Source organism: Mus pahari, chromosome X, assembly GCF_900095145.1.
Source record: "Mus pahari chromosome X, PAHARI_EIJ_v1.1, whole genome shotgun sequence".
In the NCBI taxonomy this organism is placed as follows: domain Eukaryota; kingdom Metazoa; phylum Chordata; class Mammalia; order Rodentia; family Muridae; genus Mus; species Mus pahari.
In genome coordinates, this window is record NC_034613.1 from 67,568,159 (window position 1) to 67,589,558 (window position 21,400).

Consider the following 21,400-nt stretch of genomic DNA (forward strand, 5'->3'; position numbering starts at 1 on the left):
TGTTCACTCCCCATCCGGAGCATCTAAAAGCAATTCATCTGGGTCAGTGAGAAATCATTGATAAAACTGCTTACAAAACCATTTCATCAGATTTTCTTCATGCGTCAGCATTTCCTAACTGTCTCACTATATATCCCAGGCTGGCTGTGCATTCTCTATGTACTTTATCAAGATGACCTCATGGAGAATAAAGTCTCCACTTTAAAAACTACAATCATGGGATTTTGGATTTCTTTGTGATTCTATATAGTTCATTCAATAAGAGAGTTCAAGAGCTTATTTCCTTTTCACAGTTTGAATGAATTTGTCAAATACTATTTGATGTCCTAGAACTTCTGATAAACATGTTTATCCTACAAAAATGTTTACTGAATTAAAATCCACTGAAGCAAATCTATTCACATTTCTCTCTTTCCTGAGAATTCTCTTAAATACATTGCAATATTTTATAATAGGTAAAGTGACAAATGCATTCTGAACAAAATGTTTAAAATAATGTTGGTAATATTAAAATTCTACTCAGAATTATTTGGTTATAACTAAGTAATTTTTTTTCCTTTTGGTTTCTTTCAATATGGTTTTTGAAGGAAACCATATTGCTATCTCTTTTCCCACTATTAAAAAATTCACAAAAACTGTGGTAGAGAAGGAATCATATGCCCTTTATTACATGCTCGGAGTCAGAAAATTAGAAGAAAAGAACTTCCAAGACATTTTAATAATTAAGTTACCAACAGAAACAGACTGAATGGCAACTTGAGGAAGTTGCCTCTGTAACTGCCTTATTGTTGTCAAAAGGCCTAGTGAACCATTACTGTTTAAAGGGAACCAAGAAAGTGAGAATTGAACTAATTTCTTTTTTGGAGAAGACAAGCTATGCATTGAATCTTGACTTTTTTCCTAGAAAATAGTATGCTAAAAATATACATATCTGTAAATTATTAAAATTATATAGAGTTGACTAAAATTAGGATTTTTCTCAAAACAATGTGAGAAGAAATAATGCATTTGATGAAAACTGGATATTCAGTAGAGGATAATATCATATTGCTCCCTCTTTGTGACACTAAATACAGTTCTTGGTTTCTATCTCTAATGCATTAAGTAAAAAAAAAAATTCTAATTAAATTGAGACAAAGTAGGCTAATGAAAATAAATTAACCATGATGAGATATTCATCCAGAGTTTTCTTTTGTGTCATACAAAATTGTGAGGTTTCTTTTGATTGTCTTTTTAAGTAATGATAACATTATTTGATTGCATCTATCAACAGCAATCACAAGTGAGGTAATGAGGAATCTTGTGCTATTTTCTATTCAAATTATTTAGCTCATATTTTTTCATTAGAATGAGTGCAAAGGATATTACAGAGTGGTTAATTTTAACTATAATATAGAGCTGGCAAAGTGTCTCAGTGCCTGAGGGTCCTTGTCACCAAAGCTTGACAGCCTGTGTTTAATCCTTGGAACTCACATGATGGGAAGGGAGAAACAAGCTAGTTGCCTTTGGAGCTCCATGTACACTCCGTGACACATAGCATGCACACATACATACAAACACTCACATACATAATAAATACATGTAAAAATGTAAAGGATGGAATATAATAACCTAATTGTTAGAAACTATGAATTATTTCCAAACAACTAAAATAAAGATAGCTGTACATTCCTAGAAGTTATAATATAAGTTTTCATTCTTATATTTAGAAAGAACCTATATTTTATCTCTACAGTACTCACACATGGAACTTGTGATATAGATCATTTAAAGCATCTCTACTGCAAAAGATAATGAAGAAAGTACATTTGCAATATAGGCCACTTAGTTAGGGAAGAATATGAAAAGATACTGATTTCTAGCCCATGATACAGCTTTCTCAGTAAACAAGTAGCTATTAATATAAGTAACCTACCAAAAAATAAAATCTGATTTTTTTAAAGTCCTGATGGCAGAGGAACTATATTAAACCTTATAAAAGTAGGCATGTTATACATGTTAGTAAGTAAGAAATGTTTAAATTACTGGAATAGTAGATTTCTACTCATGGTTATAACTACTATCTATTTTTAACTAGACAGTTAATTCACTGACTATTTCATAATGAGTCAGAATCTAAATATATTGATGTAAAAGCTCTATGTAATACATAAGCATACACATTGCTACATCATTTAAAGAAATCATATTACTTATCTTCCAATGTTTTTAAAGTGTTGGAGAAGAAGTACAAAGTAGAACAAAGCAGAGCAACACATATACATGAAACATCATAAGGAATCCCATTACATTGGATGGTAGCTTGAAAAAGTCTAGCATAATGCTTCATATCTGTACTTTTAGCAATCAAGATGCTGAGGCAGGCAAATGACTGAAGCCCAAGGATGTCATAGTCTTCACATGGCAAGTTCTCGGCCAGCCAGCACTTCATAGCATGAATCCTTCTCAAAAAACCCCAAATAAGCAAATAGAATTTAAAAATAACCATGTTAGCATTGTCTTGGGGGGGGGCAAAAAGTAAGATGAAACTATTTCTGAATAATACAGTAGGTGAAACAGTTTTATAAAATTCTAAAATAAAAATGGTAAATAATTATATCAGCTAGTATTGTTTAGAATCTAATAAGTACATCTTGTTTATTCTTTCCCTCCCAGGGTACTTCATGGTAAAGTCATGTTTAATAACTACCATGGAAATAGCTGATTTGCTTTTGACTTTTCAAGGAAACCAAAGTACTTGGAGATATTTCTCCTTACAGAGTATGTTTAGTAAACATCCTTAACATGCCAGAAACTGAATAAGAGATTCTCATTGCTTTTCTTCGTGGAATTTGGCCTTAAAGTAACAGTGTATATCACAGACATTGCATGGCACAATACATCACAATCAGTTTTCTGAAAGCTAAAGTGGGATAAAACTTCTTTAAAGAGACTAGAAAAAAATGAAATGTTGCTCTTAAGGGAACACATCAAGTAGCAATTTCCTTCTCAGAAGCCACTAAAACTAGACTGAAGTGCTGAAAGAAAAAGACCCCTGAACCATAAGTTCTGTATTCAGTAAATCTATCCTTTGTTATTGAAGGAAAAATAAAAAATATATTCTCATGTTAAGCAAAGCTATGAGAACATTTCACCAGCAGGGTTATTATTAAAGAACTGTTAAGAAATACTCTTTGGACAAAATAGAGAAGATAAAAGTGGCTAATAACATCAGGAAGAAATACAAGCAAAAATGGGGAGAAATCAAGGCTAGGCACAATAGACAACCATCCTCATAAGTCCTTTAAATTTTCTTTGAAATTTATATATTTTCAGTACATATAAAGAGGAACAAAAAAATACAGGAGAAACAGAAATGAAATAAAAAGATAGCTCTTCACTTGTATTTAATAAAGCCAAAACTTCTGTCAGTTTATAGAACTGAATGTACAGTTCTATACTTAATGGTACAAGACTTGCAAAGAATTGCAAAGCCCTGAAATCAATAAAAGAAGAACCAATGAAAAGCAAGTTAGTAAGAGAAGTGTAAAGAATAAGTACTATCATCATCCAATGGGATGTAATAGATACTTATAGATCTCCAGGTTCTTCTATTTTATTGAGTTTTATTTTATGTATAAATATTTCACCTACAAGTAACAAAAATCATGAAACATTAAATTTATAAGTTTTTTAAGTTTCACAAGAATCAAACAAAAAATTATTTAAATAGCCTAGAACTTTATCATGTCTTTTCTACCTTAAATTTCATTTTACATTTCAGCAATAATTATATTCATAAGACCAGTTACATGAATCTTGACATATAATACCTTGTCTGACTTGTCAGTCGAAATTCTATTTCAGATGTCTTGAATAAACCTATTCCTTGGATGTTAATGACATCCTTCACTTCAGGCTCAGTAGCAATCAATGTTAGAGGAAACTTCCAGATTCCATCTGTTATGCACTCAACTTTCAATGTGACATTAGCCCTTGAATACAAAAAGATTTTTAAAAAAATACAACAGGAAGAAAGGAAAGAGATTAAATATATTAATTAAATATCTAAAGTTAAAATGAAAGAATCTCTTTGGCTCAGCAAAATAGGGAGGGGAAGTTTTATTTTTAAAAATCTAGATGACTATTATCTGTATTTTAGGAATAATTTTGTATTTAAGGATTTATAATATCATTATATCATTTGAGATAATTATTTTATAGTTAGCTCTGAAAATACAGAATTGTTGCAAACCAACATAACCAACATAAGCTATCAGTATACTTAGTAAGTTATAGGTATATTCTGGCAATAGGGACCAATGAACTTTTTTTTTTCATTAGAATTCTTTTCATAGCTTACTAGCTAGAGATGATATGCTTCCAAATATTTTTGCATAGAATCAAAGAAATAATATAGTCCAAATATTGCCGGGCAGAAAAGATAACACATTGAATTAAAAAGAGTAACAATACTGTATTTAAAAGAGAAGGGAATTATGCTTACCTAAATGGTTTCCTTGGTGTAAATATCACATTAAAAATCAATGAAATTATTTCACTTTTTACGTTAAAATGTTTTCTGAATAAATATAAAGTTACAGAGGAGTCCAGGCTAGACTTCACTTCTTCAGATTCAAACTCGATTTCATACTCAAATTCACGTCTTTTTGAAGTTACTGGGAAAATTACAAAGAAAGTATGTGTCAGTTTAACTCGCTGTATATAAAGTATGCATCAATTTATGTGTTAACATTATTTCTGACATTATTTTTAGACAAAGAGTAAAAATAAATTTTATCTACCTTTATTTTCATAATGTTTACTAGTATTATATACAAGGTATATAATACTATGAATAAATTTGTTAAAGTGAAATACATGAGTAAATATTAAAATATAAAATATAATTTTCAACATCTTTAACTATTTACATTTCAAACTTATGGAATAAGACAACCAAACAAAAGTCGATATTCAACATTAACTATGAAAAAGAAATACTTTTACATGTGTGATATTGGATAAATATATTCGAGATTTAACTTTTAATTAAGCTTACACAAAATTGAAAGAGAATGTCAAATGATTTAGAGGATTTTTAACATTTATGACACTTTTCTGAAAGAAACACTGTAAGTTTTAATATTGAAATGTTTTAAATGCAGCCACAGATTTGTGTTCCCCATCCTACCACACAACCCTGCCTACCTCCCAAGAGGCCTTATCTAACCTGGGATACACCTCTACCTGCTTCCCAGAAAGTATGCTCTAACTTGGGACACTCAGCACTACCCTGCCTCCCATAAAGCTTACTCCAATACAGGACATCCAGACCAGTTAACACCAGAGACAACCAGATGTCAACAGGCAAGCTTAAAAACATAAGCAACAGAAGTCAAAGCAATGTAGCACCATCCGAACCCAGCTCTCCTACTACAGCAAGCTCTAGATGTCTTAACACACCTGAAAAGCAAGACCTTAAATCCCATCATGAAGATGATACAGGCCTTTAAAGAGGATATAAAAATTCTCTAAAATAAATACAGGATAACGCAGTTAAACAAGTAGAGGCCCTTAAAGAGGAAACAAATAAATCCCTTAAGGAAATATGGGAAAATGCAATCAAGCAAAAGACTCAAAGACCTAAAAATGGAAATAGAAGCAATAAAGAAAACACAAAGGGAGGAAACCCTGGAGATGGAAAACCTAGGAAAGAAAGCAGAAACTGCAGACACAAACATCACCAACAGAATACAAGAGATGGAAGAATTTCAGATATAGAAGATACCATAGAAGTAATTGGTCTATCTGTCAAAAAATGTAAAATTAAAATCATGCAGGAAATTTGGGACACTATGAAAAGACCAAACGGAAGAATATAGGAGTAGAAGAAGCTGAATATTCCCAGTACAAAGAGCCAGAAAATACCTTCAACATAATCATAGAAGAAAACTTACCCTAACTAAATTAAGAGATGGTTAAAAATGTACATGCTTATGGAACAGCAAAGAGCTTGGATCAGAAAAGAAAATCCTCCTACCACAAAATAATCAAAATACTAAATGCACAGAGGAAAAAAAGAATATTAAAAGCTGCAAGGGAAAAGGACAAGTAACATATAAATGCAGACCTATCAGAATTACAGAGAAAGCCAGAAGAGACCACAGATGCCAGCCTAGATTGCTATACTCAAAACTCTCAATCACCATAGATGGAGAAACCAAGATATTCCATGGCAAAACCAAATTTAAATATCTTTATACTAATCCATCCCTAAAGAAGATGGTAGAAAGGTAACTGGAAGATAATCACACACATACACAGTAACAGCTTCAACTTCAAAATAACAGGAATGAACGATCATTGGTCATTAATATCTCTCAATATCAATGAACTCAACAATAAAAACACACAGGCTAACAGACTGGATACATAAACAGGATCCAACATTCTGCTGCACACAAGAAACACACTTCAGGAACAAACATAGACACTACCTTAGAATACAGCACTGGAAAAGGGTTTTCTAAGCAAATGGACCCAAGAAACAAGCTGAGTACCCATTCTAATATCTAATAAAATATGCTTTCAGTAAAAATCCACCAAAACGACTTCTCAATTCTGTACAACTATGCCCCAAATGCAAGTTCACATACTTTGGCAAAAAGAAACTTTAGTAAAGTTCAAAACACATGTTGAACCCCATACAATAATAGTAGAGGATTTTAACAGCACACTGTCACCAATGGACAGGTCATTGAAACAGAATCTAAACAGAGAAAAAATGAAACTAAAAGATGCTATGAACCAAACAGAATTAAATATATCTACATAATCTTTCACTCCCAAACAAAATGTACCTTTTACTCATCAACTCATAGAACTTTCTCCAAAGTTAACTATAAAACTGGGCACAAAGTAAGCCTCAACAGATACAAGAAGATTTAAATAACCACTTGTATTTTCTCAAATCACTATGGATTAAGGAGGTGCTTCAACAACAGAAACAATAGAAAGCCCCAGTACAGGGGAACACCAGGGCCAAGAAGTAGAAGTGGGTGGGTAGGGGAGCAGGGCAGGGGGAGGGTATAGGGAACTTTTGGGATAGCATTTGAAATGTAAATAAAGAAAATATCTAATAAAAATAGGATTTGCATTCTTTTACATGCTGAGCACCAGTTGAACCAGCACCATTTGTTGAAAATGCTGTCTTTTTTCCCACTGGATGGCCTTAGCTCCTTTGTCAAAGATCAAGTGACCATAGGAGTGTGGGTTCATTTCTGGGTCTTCAATTCTCTTCCATTGATCTACCTGCCTGTCTCTGTACCAATACCATGCAGTTTTTGTCACTATTGCTCTGTAATGCAGATTGAGATCGGGGATGGTGAGTTCTTTTATTGGTGAGAATAGTTTTCTCTATCCTGGGATTTTTGTTATTCCAAATGAATTTTCAAATTGCACCTAGTGTAGCCAGGCAGGACATCAAGTGGAGAGACAAGAATACCAACCCATCCACAAAATTTTGATCATAAATTTTTCCCATCTAAAAGAAATTCAGGGACAAAGATGGGACAGAGAGAGGAGGAATAGCCAAGCAATAACTGGCCCGACTTAAGACGGACAAGCACCAATCCCTGATATTATTGCTGATACTCTGTTATACTTGCAGACAAGAGTCTAGCATAACTGTTCTCTGATAGGCTCCACCCAATAGCTGACTGAAACAGATGCAAATACCTATAGCCACATATTGGATAGAGGTCAAGGACTCTTATGGAAGAGTTGGGGGAAGTATTGAAAGGCCTGAAGGGGATAGGAACCCCACAGGTTAACCCAGAGTAAACTAACCTGCAGAAACTGAGCCACTAACTATAGTCCTGCTTCTGTACTCTGTAGAGCACTGTGCATGTACATGTATATGGTGGACATAAATTCATGTGTGCAAAACACTCATATACATAAAATTCAAAAGCTGTTTTAAAAGAAACAAAAAGATACACAAGTCTTATGCAGTTATGCAGTAATACCAGTTTCAGATTAATGGCCCCCGTTGGAAACTCACTAATTTCCAAAGAAGCATAAACAATGCATGGACCAAGAGCTACAATTATAGAGTATATCCTAAGCATGAAGAGTAGACTGTAAGGTATAAAAGCTACATTACAAAATGTAGTATAGAATTCTAAGTACTTAATAAGATAACATTCTGGTGGATAATGCCAAATGTTTAAATAACAGGTGAGTTAAACATCACTGTATAACTTATACATATATGGAAATTCCATAATGATAATATTTTATACATTAATATACACTAATCAAAATTAAATATTTGAGACTACTTAACTGCTTAATCCGTGCATAAGTCCAATATTCAAACATTTTTAATCCCTTCATCACAGAATCTATGTCTTGTTAATTAGAGACTGAGTTTATTTCTGGCAGACAAGTTACATTACAGATGAATGATAAAAATGTAAAAATAATTTAAAGGTGTATATATAAGGTATCATTGGAGACATCAGAGTGGTCCTTGTATTTTCATGTAATAATGGCTGACTGCTTGATTAGACTCAGAGGGGATAAAACATATCATAAGGAAGGGGAAATTGGTAGTTCTTTTTTTTTTCCCATTGAGTTTACATAGATGTGCATATTAAGTCAAATGAATTTAAAATATTAGAACAAAAATAGCATTCAGTTATTGTTTACTGCTATCAGGTTTTGCATTCAGAGAATCAAACAATATGCCTTAGTAGAAGAAAGAAATATGAGCAGAAAGCTGGGCATTAACTATCTTAATGTTTGAATCCAAGATTCAGGCTTTCTTCTCATCCCTCATGTGTAGATTATACATTTAGGGAGTCGACAAATGGCTAATGTGCTAGCAATGCACTCAGTTATCGTAGAACGCATTACTTAACTCTAATGAGTTTATGGATTCCAGTCACTTTCCAATTTACCTTTATAGTTACAGGATAACATTTGGATTTCTATCTATATCTTGGTACTGGGACTAATGTTTCACTGAATATGGATATATAGATTCTCATTTTAATTCTTTTAGAACTGCATTCAGTGTAATTGTAGAATAAAAGTACAGTCCTCTATAAAATATGAGGTGACTCCCTGCTAATATTTAGATTTGCTGATTTATTTTGTTTTCCCATCAAGAATATGAAAGGGTTTAAATTTCTATATATTCTTCTCACTTCTTAAAATAATGTTCAGGGAGCTAAGTGTGATTCTACACCTTTTTGAGATTTGATAAGTAAATCCGTATAATAAGCAGCAGTGGATATAATTCCATATGGTTATTAACTATTTCTGTATTTTTTCTGGAGAAAAGTTAATCACGTTCTTGAGCCTATTTTTCAATTAGGTTATTACATACTTTGAATAGATGTAGGCATTCCCTATATATTTTGGAGCTCAATCCCTATCAGATACACAGTTTGTAACTATTTCCTCCCTTTTCATAGCCATCATTTTCTACTTGTTGATTATGTATTTTTACTATGATTACAACTTGTCATATGAGGTTAGGTATGGAATCATTTTGGCTTCAGATTTTGGATTTTGAGATCTAGAATGCTCTATTCAAAACACATGTCAATTATTTTAATTTGTATAGAAAAAACAAATTACAAATGAAATATTTGCAGTAAAATTTATATTTAAAATTGATTTAAGTATTATATTTAATTCATATAATTTTTCTATTTTCTAATGTAAGAAACAGTCATTCAAATTTGTTTAGAAATATAATATGGCTTCAGTAACAATTCTTTTTTTGTTGTTTTGTTTCTGTTTTTGTTTTTCAAGACAGTGTTTCTCTGTGTATCCCTTGCTGTCCTGAAATTCACTCTGTAGACTAGGCTGGCCTCAAACTCAGAAATCCACCTGCCTCTACCTCCCAAGTGCTGGGATTAAAGGCATGCACCACCACTGCCCGGTTAGTAACAGTTCTTGAATCCAGAAGGGACTCAATGTTTAGCTCAATGGCAGAGTATTTACATATTACGTATGAAATCCTGGGTTAAATGTCCAAAACCACACATGAAAAAATGAGGGAAATAGAGAAGTGAAAGATATTAAAGTTGAGTTCTGCTGGAAACTAAATTTACTGAAATTTTTCTTTGCTCAGTGATGAGAGATTTACATTCCATTTCATGTAAATCATGTAGTAACTCTAACTATTATCGTAACTGAGAAAACTGCTATGTAAAGACAATTCACAGCACTCTTAAATACTAATTTGAATGTTATATTGTAAATGAAAAGTAAATGGATCTTAATTACTGAACAATTAGCAGCCCATATTTTAAGTAATAAATGTTTATTTACTATTATTAATTCTTAAAGCAATGATTATAATTCTCTTACCATCAACATCTTCATAAATATTGTTAGGTATATTTTTTTTTGGAAAAACTAAAAATTCTGTCATGTCAGGTGATGGACGTGTGTTAAAAAAACTACCAATCATTGACACTTCCACTTTTTCTTCTGTTCGTTTGTTGGCCTGACATCTTATGATAACTGTAGGAGAAAAATTGATTCAACAGTTAGGTAAATTATTGAGATAAAATGAATTTTTTATAAATATAAAACTTCACTGAACATAATTTAAATTAGCTCTGCATATGGCATAAAAAGCCATACATTATAAACATGAACATTAAATAGTAGATAAAAATAGTATCCTAAAGTCAAAGTCAAATATGAAATACACATACATATATATACACAGACACAGACACAGACACACACACACACACACACACACATATGAAACCATATTAGGATGTAGAAATTTGTTTCAGGAACTGATATAGTCAAGTAGCAACTCTGGAAACATGAACTACATTTTAAAAATCTGCATATTTACTGTGTTACTCTCAGATCTATTTATTTAATAACAGTAAAGTATATGCCTTCAAATAATTAAAATCAAAATTCAATTGAATTTAAAAATTGAATTCAAAATTCACTGAATTTATAATATTTAAAAACCACTATTTTGCTTTAATTTTTACTTTTTATTAGATATTTTCTTTATTTACATTTTAAATTTTATCCCCTTTCCTCATTTCGCTTCTGAAAATCCCCTATCCCTTCCCCCCTCCCCCTGTTCACTAACCCATCCACTCCTGCTTTCCTGTCCTGGCATTCCCCTACACTGGGGCACTGAGCCTTCATAAGACCAAGGACCTTTCCTCTCACAAGGCCATCTTCTGCTACATATGCAGGTGAAGCTTTTTGGCTTTTTATATGTACTTTAAAATTCATACTTGCAATGATTTTTAAATTTCAAATCTATAATATCTATTATGTTAGTGGCCATATATAAGACTACAGTGACTTAACATAAACCTGAAATATATATGTGAATTTAATTCATAGCATTAAAGATCTCTCTATGGTAGTTACACATGTACTACATGCCAATATTTACACCTATGAAGTGTAAATGTTGTCAGTATATCAGAATCAAATGTTTATTCACATAATTCCTAATTATATAAGAGCAACTAATACTGATAGTAGCTTCATAATACTATTGAACAATGTCAAAGATATATATATATATGGATTTTTTTCCCCAATTAAAACAAGGAAGTATTTAATTTTGGCCTTTCTTTATAACCAGTTGTATCACATTTAAGAAAGTGCTCCAGTACAGGAAAAACTTACTACTTCTTCCTTTTTCAATGTGATGGAATCACAATTCATCTCATTATTATTTCGTTTTGTTGCTGAAGATGGAACCCTGGCTCATTTAAATGCCAAGGAAGCACTATACCACTGTATAGCCTCAGCCTGGATGGAAGTTTAATTCTTTCATTTGCAATAACTGATATGGAGCATGATAGAACAGAATTTCAAGCTCTTGAAAAACTCCATCAGAAATTTTTATGGTAGGTACTCAAGACATGATTTGTCATACCTACTGGTGAGAAAGAAAGGAGTGTTGCAGCACTTTCACCAATAGGGCTGCTTGCAGCATATCTGCTTGTATTTGCATAAAGAAGTGGAGTTACAGGATGCTAAGGTCTCTTGGAATTCTGTGCTTCGTCTCTCTGAGTACAAGATACTTACCTGGAGAACTTTTAGGTGGTGGTGCTTGGGGAAGTCCAATGATAGGGTACAGCCAGTGTATTGCTTGAATTTCCCCATAGTCTACTCCCATATATCTATTTTAAAAAAAATATGGAGAGTTAACACAAAACAGAAGTACTGTCAATATAGATCAAGGAAATAATAATTATACAGGTGTATAATATCAATTAATGAAAAAAAAAAAAGAGGCCATGAGTATGAAAGTGGAAGTTGGGGTATAGTGTAAGGTTTGTAGTGAGAGAAAGGAATTGATGAAATTACATTATATTCTCAAAAAACAAAATAACTAATAAAGAGAAAAAGGCTGTATTCTTCATTACTCTGAAGGTATTTTAGGAAAGTTTACACAATTATATTTAGGCAGAAAAAAGTATCGAAGAGAAAACCTTTTCCTTCAGCCGCTGTCATAAACATGTACAAAGAAGAGTTAGGAAATTATTCCAAAGAAACTCATCATGGGATGTAAGCTGAAATGTAGAAGCTTCAGTCATCTACCTCACAAGAGTACATCTCTATTTAGTGCTGTAACTAAATGGTGACTGAAAAATCACAAAATACAACTTGTTACATGGCTCCAGAAAGGGATGTTAACTTTATTTTAAGATGACAGCAGTCAAAATGAGAGCATACATCTCATATACTATTAAGGAAAAATTTAGAAAAGTTTGCTGATTATTTCTGAAGATGAAAATTTCCTGTAAAATAAAATTGTAAACACAACATAGAAGATTGATAGTGTATGTGACTTGTGTAACTGCTGGCTAGGACACCATAGCAAAAACAGCTCTGTACTTCTAACTACAACTTACCTATAATGCTCAGTAGGTTTTTAATAAGATTCCTTTCATTGTAATCTTTCACTGGGATACTGTACGTGTGTGTGTGTGTGTGTGTGTGTGTGTGCACGCGCGCACACACGTGTGTTTGAACATTCATGTGCATATAAATAACTGTTACTCTGGGAATGGTAAAATTCCTGGAAGAATAGATAATAACTGAGCCACAGTAAAAAAAAATGGAGAAATACATAAATATATAAATTAAGATTTCAATTTCAGTTAAGATTTCTACAATAATTAATCTAATATCAGAGCAAACATTTATATGTACTATTATTGAAGTACACTTAATGCTCAGCTAAGGAAAGAGTTACCTTCATTTTGGCAATGACACAGAAATGACATACCCTGGTTGCAGCAGTGTTTCAACACATGGTGAGTGCCAGTCCAACAAGTTCTCAATTTCACTCAGACAAGCTGCAGTCAGTCATTATTTTCCCTTTCTACACATATGATTGGTTAAAGGTAATATTTCAACAAACAAATATATTTTTCTATACATATGAGTTACATATTCTATTGAGATTTATGTTGAATGTGTATGACACATTAAGGAAACATCACATCAAGTTCAGTCAATACATAAACTATTTTCTTTCTATATCATAATTATTACCTCTTAGTCTCTTCACTTAGTTCATCAAAATTGTCAATTAGCCAATTCTTTTTGTTTGTTCTCTTCATTTTAACAATCACCATTGTTTTATATAATGTCATAGTAGAAGGTATAAATAACACTGGGATATCTAAAGTTCCTTTAGGAGGCACTACAATTCCTGTAAAATACATAAAACAATTTCAAAATCTTATAACAGGCTAGCTCAGCCTGTTCATCACTGTTTTGTTCATAATATTCAGAAATGGAAATAACTGAAATGTCCTTTAATGAATGCATAACAATAATAACAACAAAATCTCATGCAGATATACAATGGAATTATATTTAACTGTAAAGAAAAATGAAATCATGAAATTTGCAGATAATCTGTTAGAACAGGTAACTATTATACTGAATGAGGTAACTAGGCCCAGAAAAACAAATGTCACATGTCCTTTTAAAAATTTTTTACACATAATTTTAATAGCAGAGAGTAATATCCTAATGTTTTTACTGGCCATTAGTATTTCAAAATTCCTTCTTAATAAAACCTACATTCTGGTAAGTTGTAAGTGCTTCACTGTATTTCCCCTAAATTTCCTGAATTGTATTCTAAGATACATTTTATCTGAAGGTAAGAAGTTTCTCCTCAAGAGGCTTTGAACTTGATAATTCTTAAAACTGATGTCTAAGCTTATCTAGAAGGACAAAAGACCTAGAAAAATCATGCATTTTTGCCAACTCTTACGATATGTTATGGAAAAGTAAGGGCGACAATTTATAGTATAAATAGTACAGTGCTATGTTTGTTGTACATTTAAATATGTTCACAACTTTTATTGGTACCCTCAAGTTGCTGGTAATAAAAACTTTTCATCCAGAAGGAAATCCAATGTAGGAGAGCAGAATGAAGGGAGGTGTTGTGTGACCCTATTCTTGAGGAGGGGAGAATAATAAATGGTCTGGAAAGAGATATATAGAAGGAAGAAGCCTTCCTTAACTAACTCCAGGATTAGGATTTTGATTGTGTAGGAGAGAGAGCAGCTCATTTAAAAGGCTGAATTAAGAAAAAGTGGCCATTGAAGGAAGGTTCAGAGAAGGCTTAGAAAGGCCAATTCAAGATACAGAGGGCTTAGTACTGATGAGAGATCCTAATTTTAGAGGATGAGTTGTGAAGTTTTAGGATTGATCAAGGAATGAGGACTGTGATCAAAAGTGGACAGATACTAGTTACAGGCAAGAAAAAAGTGCCAAGGATGAGGGATATCACAAAACAAGTGGCAATAAAATGTAAACAAATTCTAAGTATGTATATACTTTGCTGTGTAATATTCGGAAAATTTACCATTCATGAGGATGTATGCTGAGAGTTTGCTAATACACCCATAAACTGAGTGCCTAATAAGTATAGATCTCACTATTTTATTTTGGCTTTTAGGGTTTTTTTTAATAGCAGAAGTTGTGATAAATACTGCAGCACCATCTATATGTAACAATATGATAACATGAGATAATATGACTGATTATCAGTTATGGTGTTAGATTTTGTCAAAGGTTTTTTTTTTTTCAACATCTAATGAGATGATCATGTTTTTTTTTCTTTCAGTTTGTTTATATGATAGATTACATTTGATTTTTGAATATTGAACCATATCTGTATCTCTAGGATGAAGCCTGTATGATCATGTTGGACGACACATTCTTTGATTTGGTTTGCAAGTATTTTATTTAGTACTTTTGTGTTACTGTTCATAAGAGAAATTCTCTTTGTTGAGTCTTTGTATGGTTTAGGCATCAGAGTGACTATGGGCTCATAGAATGAGTTTGGCAGTGTTCCTTTGGCAGGCTTCCATAAGACAGAAGCTGATGGAGCACAGGGGAGAAGAAAGCAGCATGTGCTCACTTCTGTGAGCTGACCGCAACTGAATTTTTATGTTTTTGTTTGTTTGATTTTTGTTTATTCATTTGTTTCTCCTGACAGTCTATGTACTTTTACATGTAAAAGTAAGATCAAATGGATGTAAGTTGTCATGGCTCCATGAGTATGTAGAAAATAAAGAGATAAAAGAAGCTTTCTAGTTAAATGAGCTCAGTGGATAAATCAAAATGTAATATTACCTAAGGGGCTATATTTATGTTTTTTGGTTGATATTTCACAGAAAGAAAATTATGAATATATTTAACAAAAGCCCATTTTTTAGGATTTCCCTTCTTTCATCAGACATAGGCAGTCACTAAATCTTGTCATTTTTATTCTTCTTGAATATTGGTAATGACCTTGGATATCATTTCCTGAACCACCTAGGTAGATATTGGAATCTCTGTGTCCAAAAAGAAGTAAGAAATATCAAAACTGGCTGAATCCAAAATTCACTAAATAAAAAATCAGTAGCCATCCTTCATACAAATTAAAAACAGGCTGGAAAAAAATTAGGGAAACAGCACCTGTCAAAACAGTCAAAAATATTATAAAATATCTTGGTTTAACTCTAACCAAACAAGTGAAAGACCTATATGACAAGAACCTCAACTCTCTGAAGAAAGAATCTGAAGAAGATAGCAGAACATGAAAAGATCTCCCATGCTCCTGGAATGTGAGATTAATATAATAAGAATGGCCAGATACACTATATCTAATAGAATAAAAAGTAGGGAATAGCCTTGAACTCACTGGTATAAGAGACAATTTCCTGAACAGAACATGAATAGCTTAGGCACTAAGATCAGCAATTGATAAACGTGACGGCGTGAAACTTAAAAGATTCTATAAGGCAAAGGACACTTTCAATAAGACAAAATAGCAGCTAACAGAATGGAAAAAGATCTTTACCAACCCTACATCCAACAGAGGGGTAATATGGAAAATATATCAACAACTCAAGAAGGTAGACAACAATAGCCCAAACAACCTAACTAAAAAATGGGGTACAGATCTAAGCTAAACAGAGAATTCTCAACAGAGGAATCTATTTGCTGAAAAGCATTTAAGGAAATGTTCAGTATCATTAGTCTTCAGGGAATTGACATGGATCAGATAAAAACTCAAGGGCAACACATGCTGTCAAGGAGGTGGATCAAGGATAACTCCCTTCCATTGCTAGTCAGAGAGCAAACTTGTACAACCACTTTGCAAATCAATCTTGGTGGTTTCTCAGAAAACTGGGAATAGTTCTACCTCAAGACCCAGCTTTTGTGCATTACCCAAAAAGGTATTCCACCATACCACAAGAACACTTGCTCAGCTATTTTCATAACAGCTTAATTTGTAATAGCAAGAAACTATAAAAACAAAACAAAACAAAACAAAAACAGATGCCCTTCAAGAAAATGTGGTACATCTACACAATGGAATACTACTCAGCTATAAAAAGAATCAAGGACAAAATGAAATTTACAGGAAAATTGATGCAAATAGAAAATATCATCCTAAGGTAACTCAGACTCAAGACAGGCATGGCATTTACTCACTTATAAGTGGATATTAGCCATAACGTATGGGGTAACCATGCTATAATACACAGACCCAAAGAAGCTAATTAACAAGAAGGGCTCAAAGGAGGATGCTTGAATCTCACTCCGAAGGGGAAATAAAATAGACATTAGAGGTTGATGAAAAGAGGGAACTTAATGGAAGAGGGAGTGGGGAGGGGAAAAGGGGAAGGATCAGGTATGGGGAAAGCAGGAGGGTGGTGAGAGGGCTGGGAGAGAGAAGGGAAATGAGGATTCCTTCCAGCAAGGGACATGGAGCCTGAAGTGGCTACGTCCTGTATCCAGCTTGGGCTTCCAGTTCAGGGAAAGGGGACTCCAACCCGCCTACAAAACCTTTGATTCAAAATTTTCCCTACTTACAAGATGTGTAGGGATGAAAATGGAGCAGAAATTAAGGAAATGGCCAACTAAAGACAGGCCCAAATTGAGACCCAGGCCTTTGGAAAACCAACTCCTAACATTATTAATGATGCCCTGTTATGATTTCAGACAGGGGTCTAGTACAACTGTCCTCTGAGAGGCTCTATCCAGCAGCCAATGGAAACAAATGCAAAGACCCACATTAGAGCTCCAGAAGTCTTGTGTAAGAGTCCTGGGAAGTTTTGAGGGAGCCACAGGGGTTAAGGACACAATAAGACCTGCAGAGTCAACAAATCTAGACCCATGGGGCCTCACAGAGATTGAAAAACCAACTATGCAAGTGGCTCAACCTAGGCCCCTTACACATGTGTAGCATATGTGTAGCATGGTCTTCATGTTGGTCCCCCAACAATTGGAGCTGGTGGTGTCACCTGCCTTTGGATACCTTTCCTCCAACTCTGCTACCTTGCCTGGCCTCAGTAGGACTTATTGTCCTTAGTCCTAATGAGATTTGAAATGCAAAGGTAGGTTGGTACCCCTGGAGGGCATCCTCTTCTCTGAGAAGGGAAGTGGGAAATGGGAGAAGTGGGGTTAGGGGTGTGGAACTGGAAAGACAGGCGACAAGGAGACTATGATCTGGTTGTAAATTGAATAAATAAATTAATGAAAAAAAGAATGCAGTTTAAATGTAATTGAAAAGTACAGAATAGAAGTTTCAGCTCCAATTACATCTGTCAGATTCAGATTTCAATTTAAACTTTTTACTTGAAATGTTTCAACTGATAGAATATTTAAATTTGGCCCTCAGACTTAATACAATTTTTCCCATGCAACAGAAGTGTGAAGTAACTTTTTTAAAAAAATAAAAAGCAAACCTAATGTTTAAAAAGAATAAAACAGGAATTTTCTCGTCAAAAAATACTAGAAATTGCAATAGATATCTTAAAACAGTGATTCTCAACCCACGGGTTGGGACCTTGTTGGCATTGCATATCAGATATTTTCATTAAAATTCACAATAGTAGCAAAACTACCATTAGGAAGTAACAATGGAAAAATTTATGGTTGGGGGGTCACCACAGCATGAACAACTGTATTAAAGAGTCATAGCATTAGGAAAGTTGAGAAACTCTAGCTTAGAACATATATTTACTTATAAGATTCTCAAAATCAAAATTGATACTACAAAATTACATTTCATTTCTCCAAAATGCTGCCACTGTTATTTTCTCTCTAAATGTCATTTATTTATTTATTCATTTATTTATATCTCAGGAAACCCTCACCCAGAAACCACACTGTAGGGATGTTCATACTTTTGTCCTGATTTCTTCCTGGTTGTCTTAATGTAGACAAGTGCTCAATCTAAAGCCCTATTAAACTAATATGTGCATGTATGTATATATGTTATGTATACATGTTTTTGTGTATATACACACTGTTGTTTGGAGGATGAAAGGTAAGGACTTGAGAATGCTAAGCAAGTATTCTAACACTGAACTGTACCTGCATGTTTGTGACTTTTTTTTGCTGTTGCTATGGAGATGGGAACAATGCCCTTTCCATTGGTAATAAACATTTCAAAATTGCTGAGCAGAAGTGGGAAGTGCAAAATGTCATATTTTAAAAATTACAAAAATTAAAGTGTGTTACAATATAAACCTCTTGTCTATAGTTATATTAACTGATGATAGAATATACATGTTACACCACTACTAGCAAAAAATTTACATATGAACCATTTATTAGCTCCTGAAATCTTATATTAAAAATAAGAATAAAAAAGATTCAAGTGTATGATAAATAATGGTATCCCCACAGGAAATGTGAGGCAGTCTCTCTATATAGCCTTGGCTTGGCTCAAATTCACAGAGCTCCACCTTTAACTCATATGAGTGCTGGGATTTAAGCCATGTGCCACCATGCTGGCTCCTACAGTGTCTTAATTAGTGAAAAAAATGCCAATAATAGCATAAGACATAGAGCTCACATGTGTGCTAGCATCCTTTTGCTCACAGTCCTTAAATAATCAGGAAACTCTGACATTAATATCAAGGCATATTAAATATCAGAACAAAAAAGAATTTTTTAGAAGATGAACTGCTTTGGAGACCTTAAAGCATAGTGTAGGAAAGAACACATTTTGAAATATCAAAGCCATTTCCCAGACAAGTATTCACTGTTTATCTTAAAAGTCAACTCACAACAGAAAAGAAAAAAAAAATAAGGAATTCAGCAGAAGAGCTGGGAAACTTGAAAACCATTATAAGACAATGAAAACAATTCAAGCCATAATGTTTTCCCTGTTTTTAAAATTAGAAAGCTTAAAATTAAGACACAAAATCCATTTTCTATATTATACAGATAGTAATACTATATAAAATAGCTATCTATATTATTTAAAATAAAAGTGCTGCTAATGCAAGCTTACATTTTTGTCCAGTAAACTTGAACTTTATTCACATTTATAATCACTATTATAAATGTCTTTAAAAAAACTGGTCATCAACATGAAGATAAATACTGTCAAGTTTAGTTGAGTGGGCAGGGAAGGATGTGTGGATCTGAAAGGAGTTGGAGGATGGGGGTTTACTATGATCAGAATTTATATGAAACTCTCAAAGAACTGATAGTATTTTTATGGTACTAAAAAACCTACAACACGTTTTAATGGAATAAAATGTAAGATTCAAATGTATGAACGGTCACATTGGAAAAATAGCAACATAGTCATTGTAAAAAAAAAAAACAACAAATGGGCTAACTGAATGTGTAGTCGAATACAATTTTCATTACATAGGAAAACAATATATGGGTGAATTAAAAGACTAAATGAAAGAGTTTCCTATATAGTTGTAATACTTCCTTACTAAATACAGAAAAGATTCAAATGCAGATGAATTTTCAATTGATTTCACAATGTAAAAATACTGCAGAATCAATCGAAGAAAATTTTCAAGAAAATGGTTAATAAATATAATTGAATATAATAAATAAAAATTAATACAAGTAAATAAATAATAAATATAGTTATAGGAATTTAAATGCTGCTACAAGTATAACATTTGAAAATAAATCCATTTTTATTCTATTATAAATATCAAATTTCTTTGTTCATTTATCAATCATATCCTGGTAATTATATATATGTAAAAATTTTTTCAAAACTTTATGCAATGACTTTTATTCTATAAACACTGTCCAAATTTCACTATAGTAAGCGTGATCTTATAAATTTTATTAAGGTATAAAATAAGGGAAAAACTGGAAAAAATTCTTTTGGCCAATTTTTAAATATCTTCTTGGATACAGATTTTACTGCAAGTATTTAAACCTTTAAATTGTTTATTTACCTTTCTGTTTTTCCATATTTTTGTGTGTTTGTGTGCACATGTGTGTGCACTTTAGCACAAATTGTATGCGGAGGCTAGAGAAAAAAAATTCGAAAATCATAGTTTTCCATGTGTGTCCTAGGGCTTGAACTCAGGTTAACAGGCTTGGTGGCAAGTACATTTGTTCACTGAGTTATCTCACTGGTCTATATTTTAATTTTTATGGCAATTTCTATTCCCTCTTTTAAAGGCTATTGCTTATACTCCTTGAAATATTATAAAGAAATAGAAAGAGAAGACCTCCAGAGCAGAGACAAGAAGTTCACTGAATTCTGTTCAATGTTTTCTAAATTTCAGTTTTCTCAATTCAGTGAAAGTAATCATCATTATTATCATCCACGAAATTGTATCAAATTTATGAATTTTGAATTTCTGAACTGGCTATATCAGTTCTCTCTTGAAAAGCTCTAACTTCAGGCAATAACATACATTTTTAACTTTTAACTTACATATGTATTTCCCATCCTCCTCTCCCCTATCTTGTGTATCTCTCTGTCTCTCTCTCTCTGTCTGTCTCTCTCTCTCTCCTCTCTGTCTCTCTCTGTCTCTCTTTCTCTCTCTGTCTGTCTCTCTCCTCTCTCTCTCTCTCTCTCTCTCTCTCTCTCTCTCTCTCTCTC

The 21,400-nt window shown here is 32.9% G+C and overlaps 1 protein-coding gene across 1 annotated transcript in view; it reads right to left on the bottom strand.

Moving 5' to 3' along the window:
• The window catches only part of Cfap47 (cilia and flagella associated protein 47), a 210,187-nt gene that overhangs the window by 13,701 nt on the left and 175,086 nt on the right, over window positions 1-21,400 (bottom strand). Inside the window, exons 59-63 of the mRNA XM_021188546.2 lie at window positions 13,561-13,720; window positions 12,085-12,179; window positions 10,369-10,524; window positions 4,487-4,658; window positions 3,813-3,974 (exon numbers count right to left, since the gene is read on the bottom strand). Coding sequence (XP_021044205.2) covers window positions 3,813-3,974; window positions 4,487-4,658; window positions 10,369-10,524; window positions 12,085-12,179; window positions 13,561-13,720 — 745 coding nt within the window. The remainder of the gene's footprint in view (window positions 1-3,812; window positions 3,975-4,486; window positions 4,659-10,368; window positions 10,525-12,084; window positions 12,180-13,560; window positions 13,721-21,400) is intronic.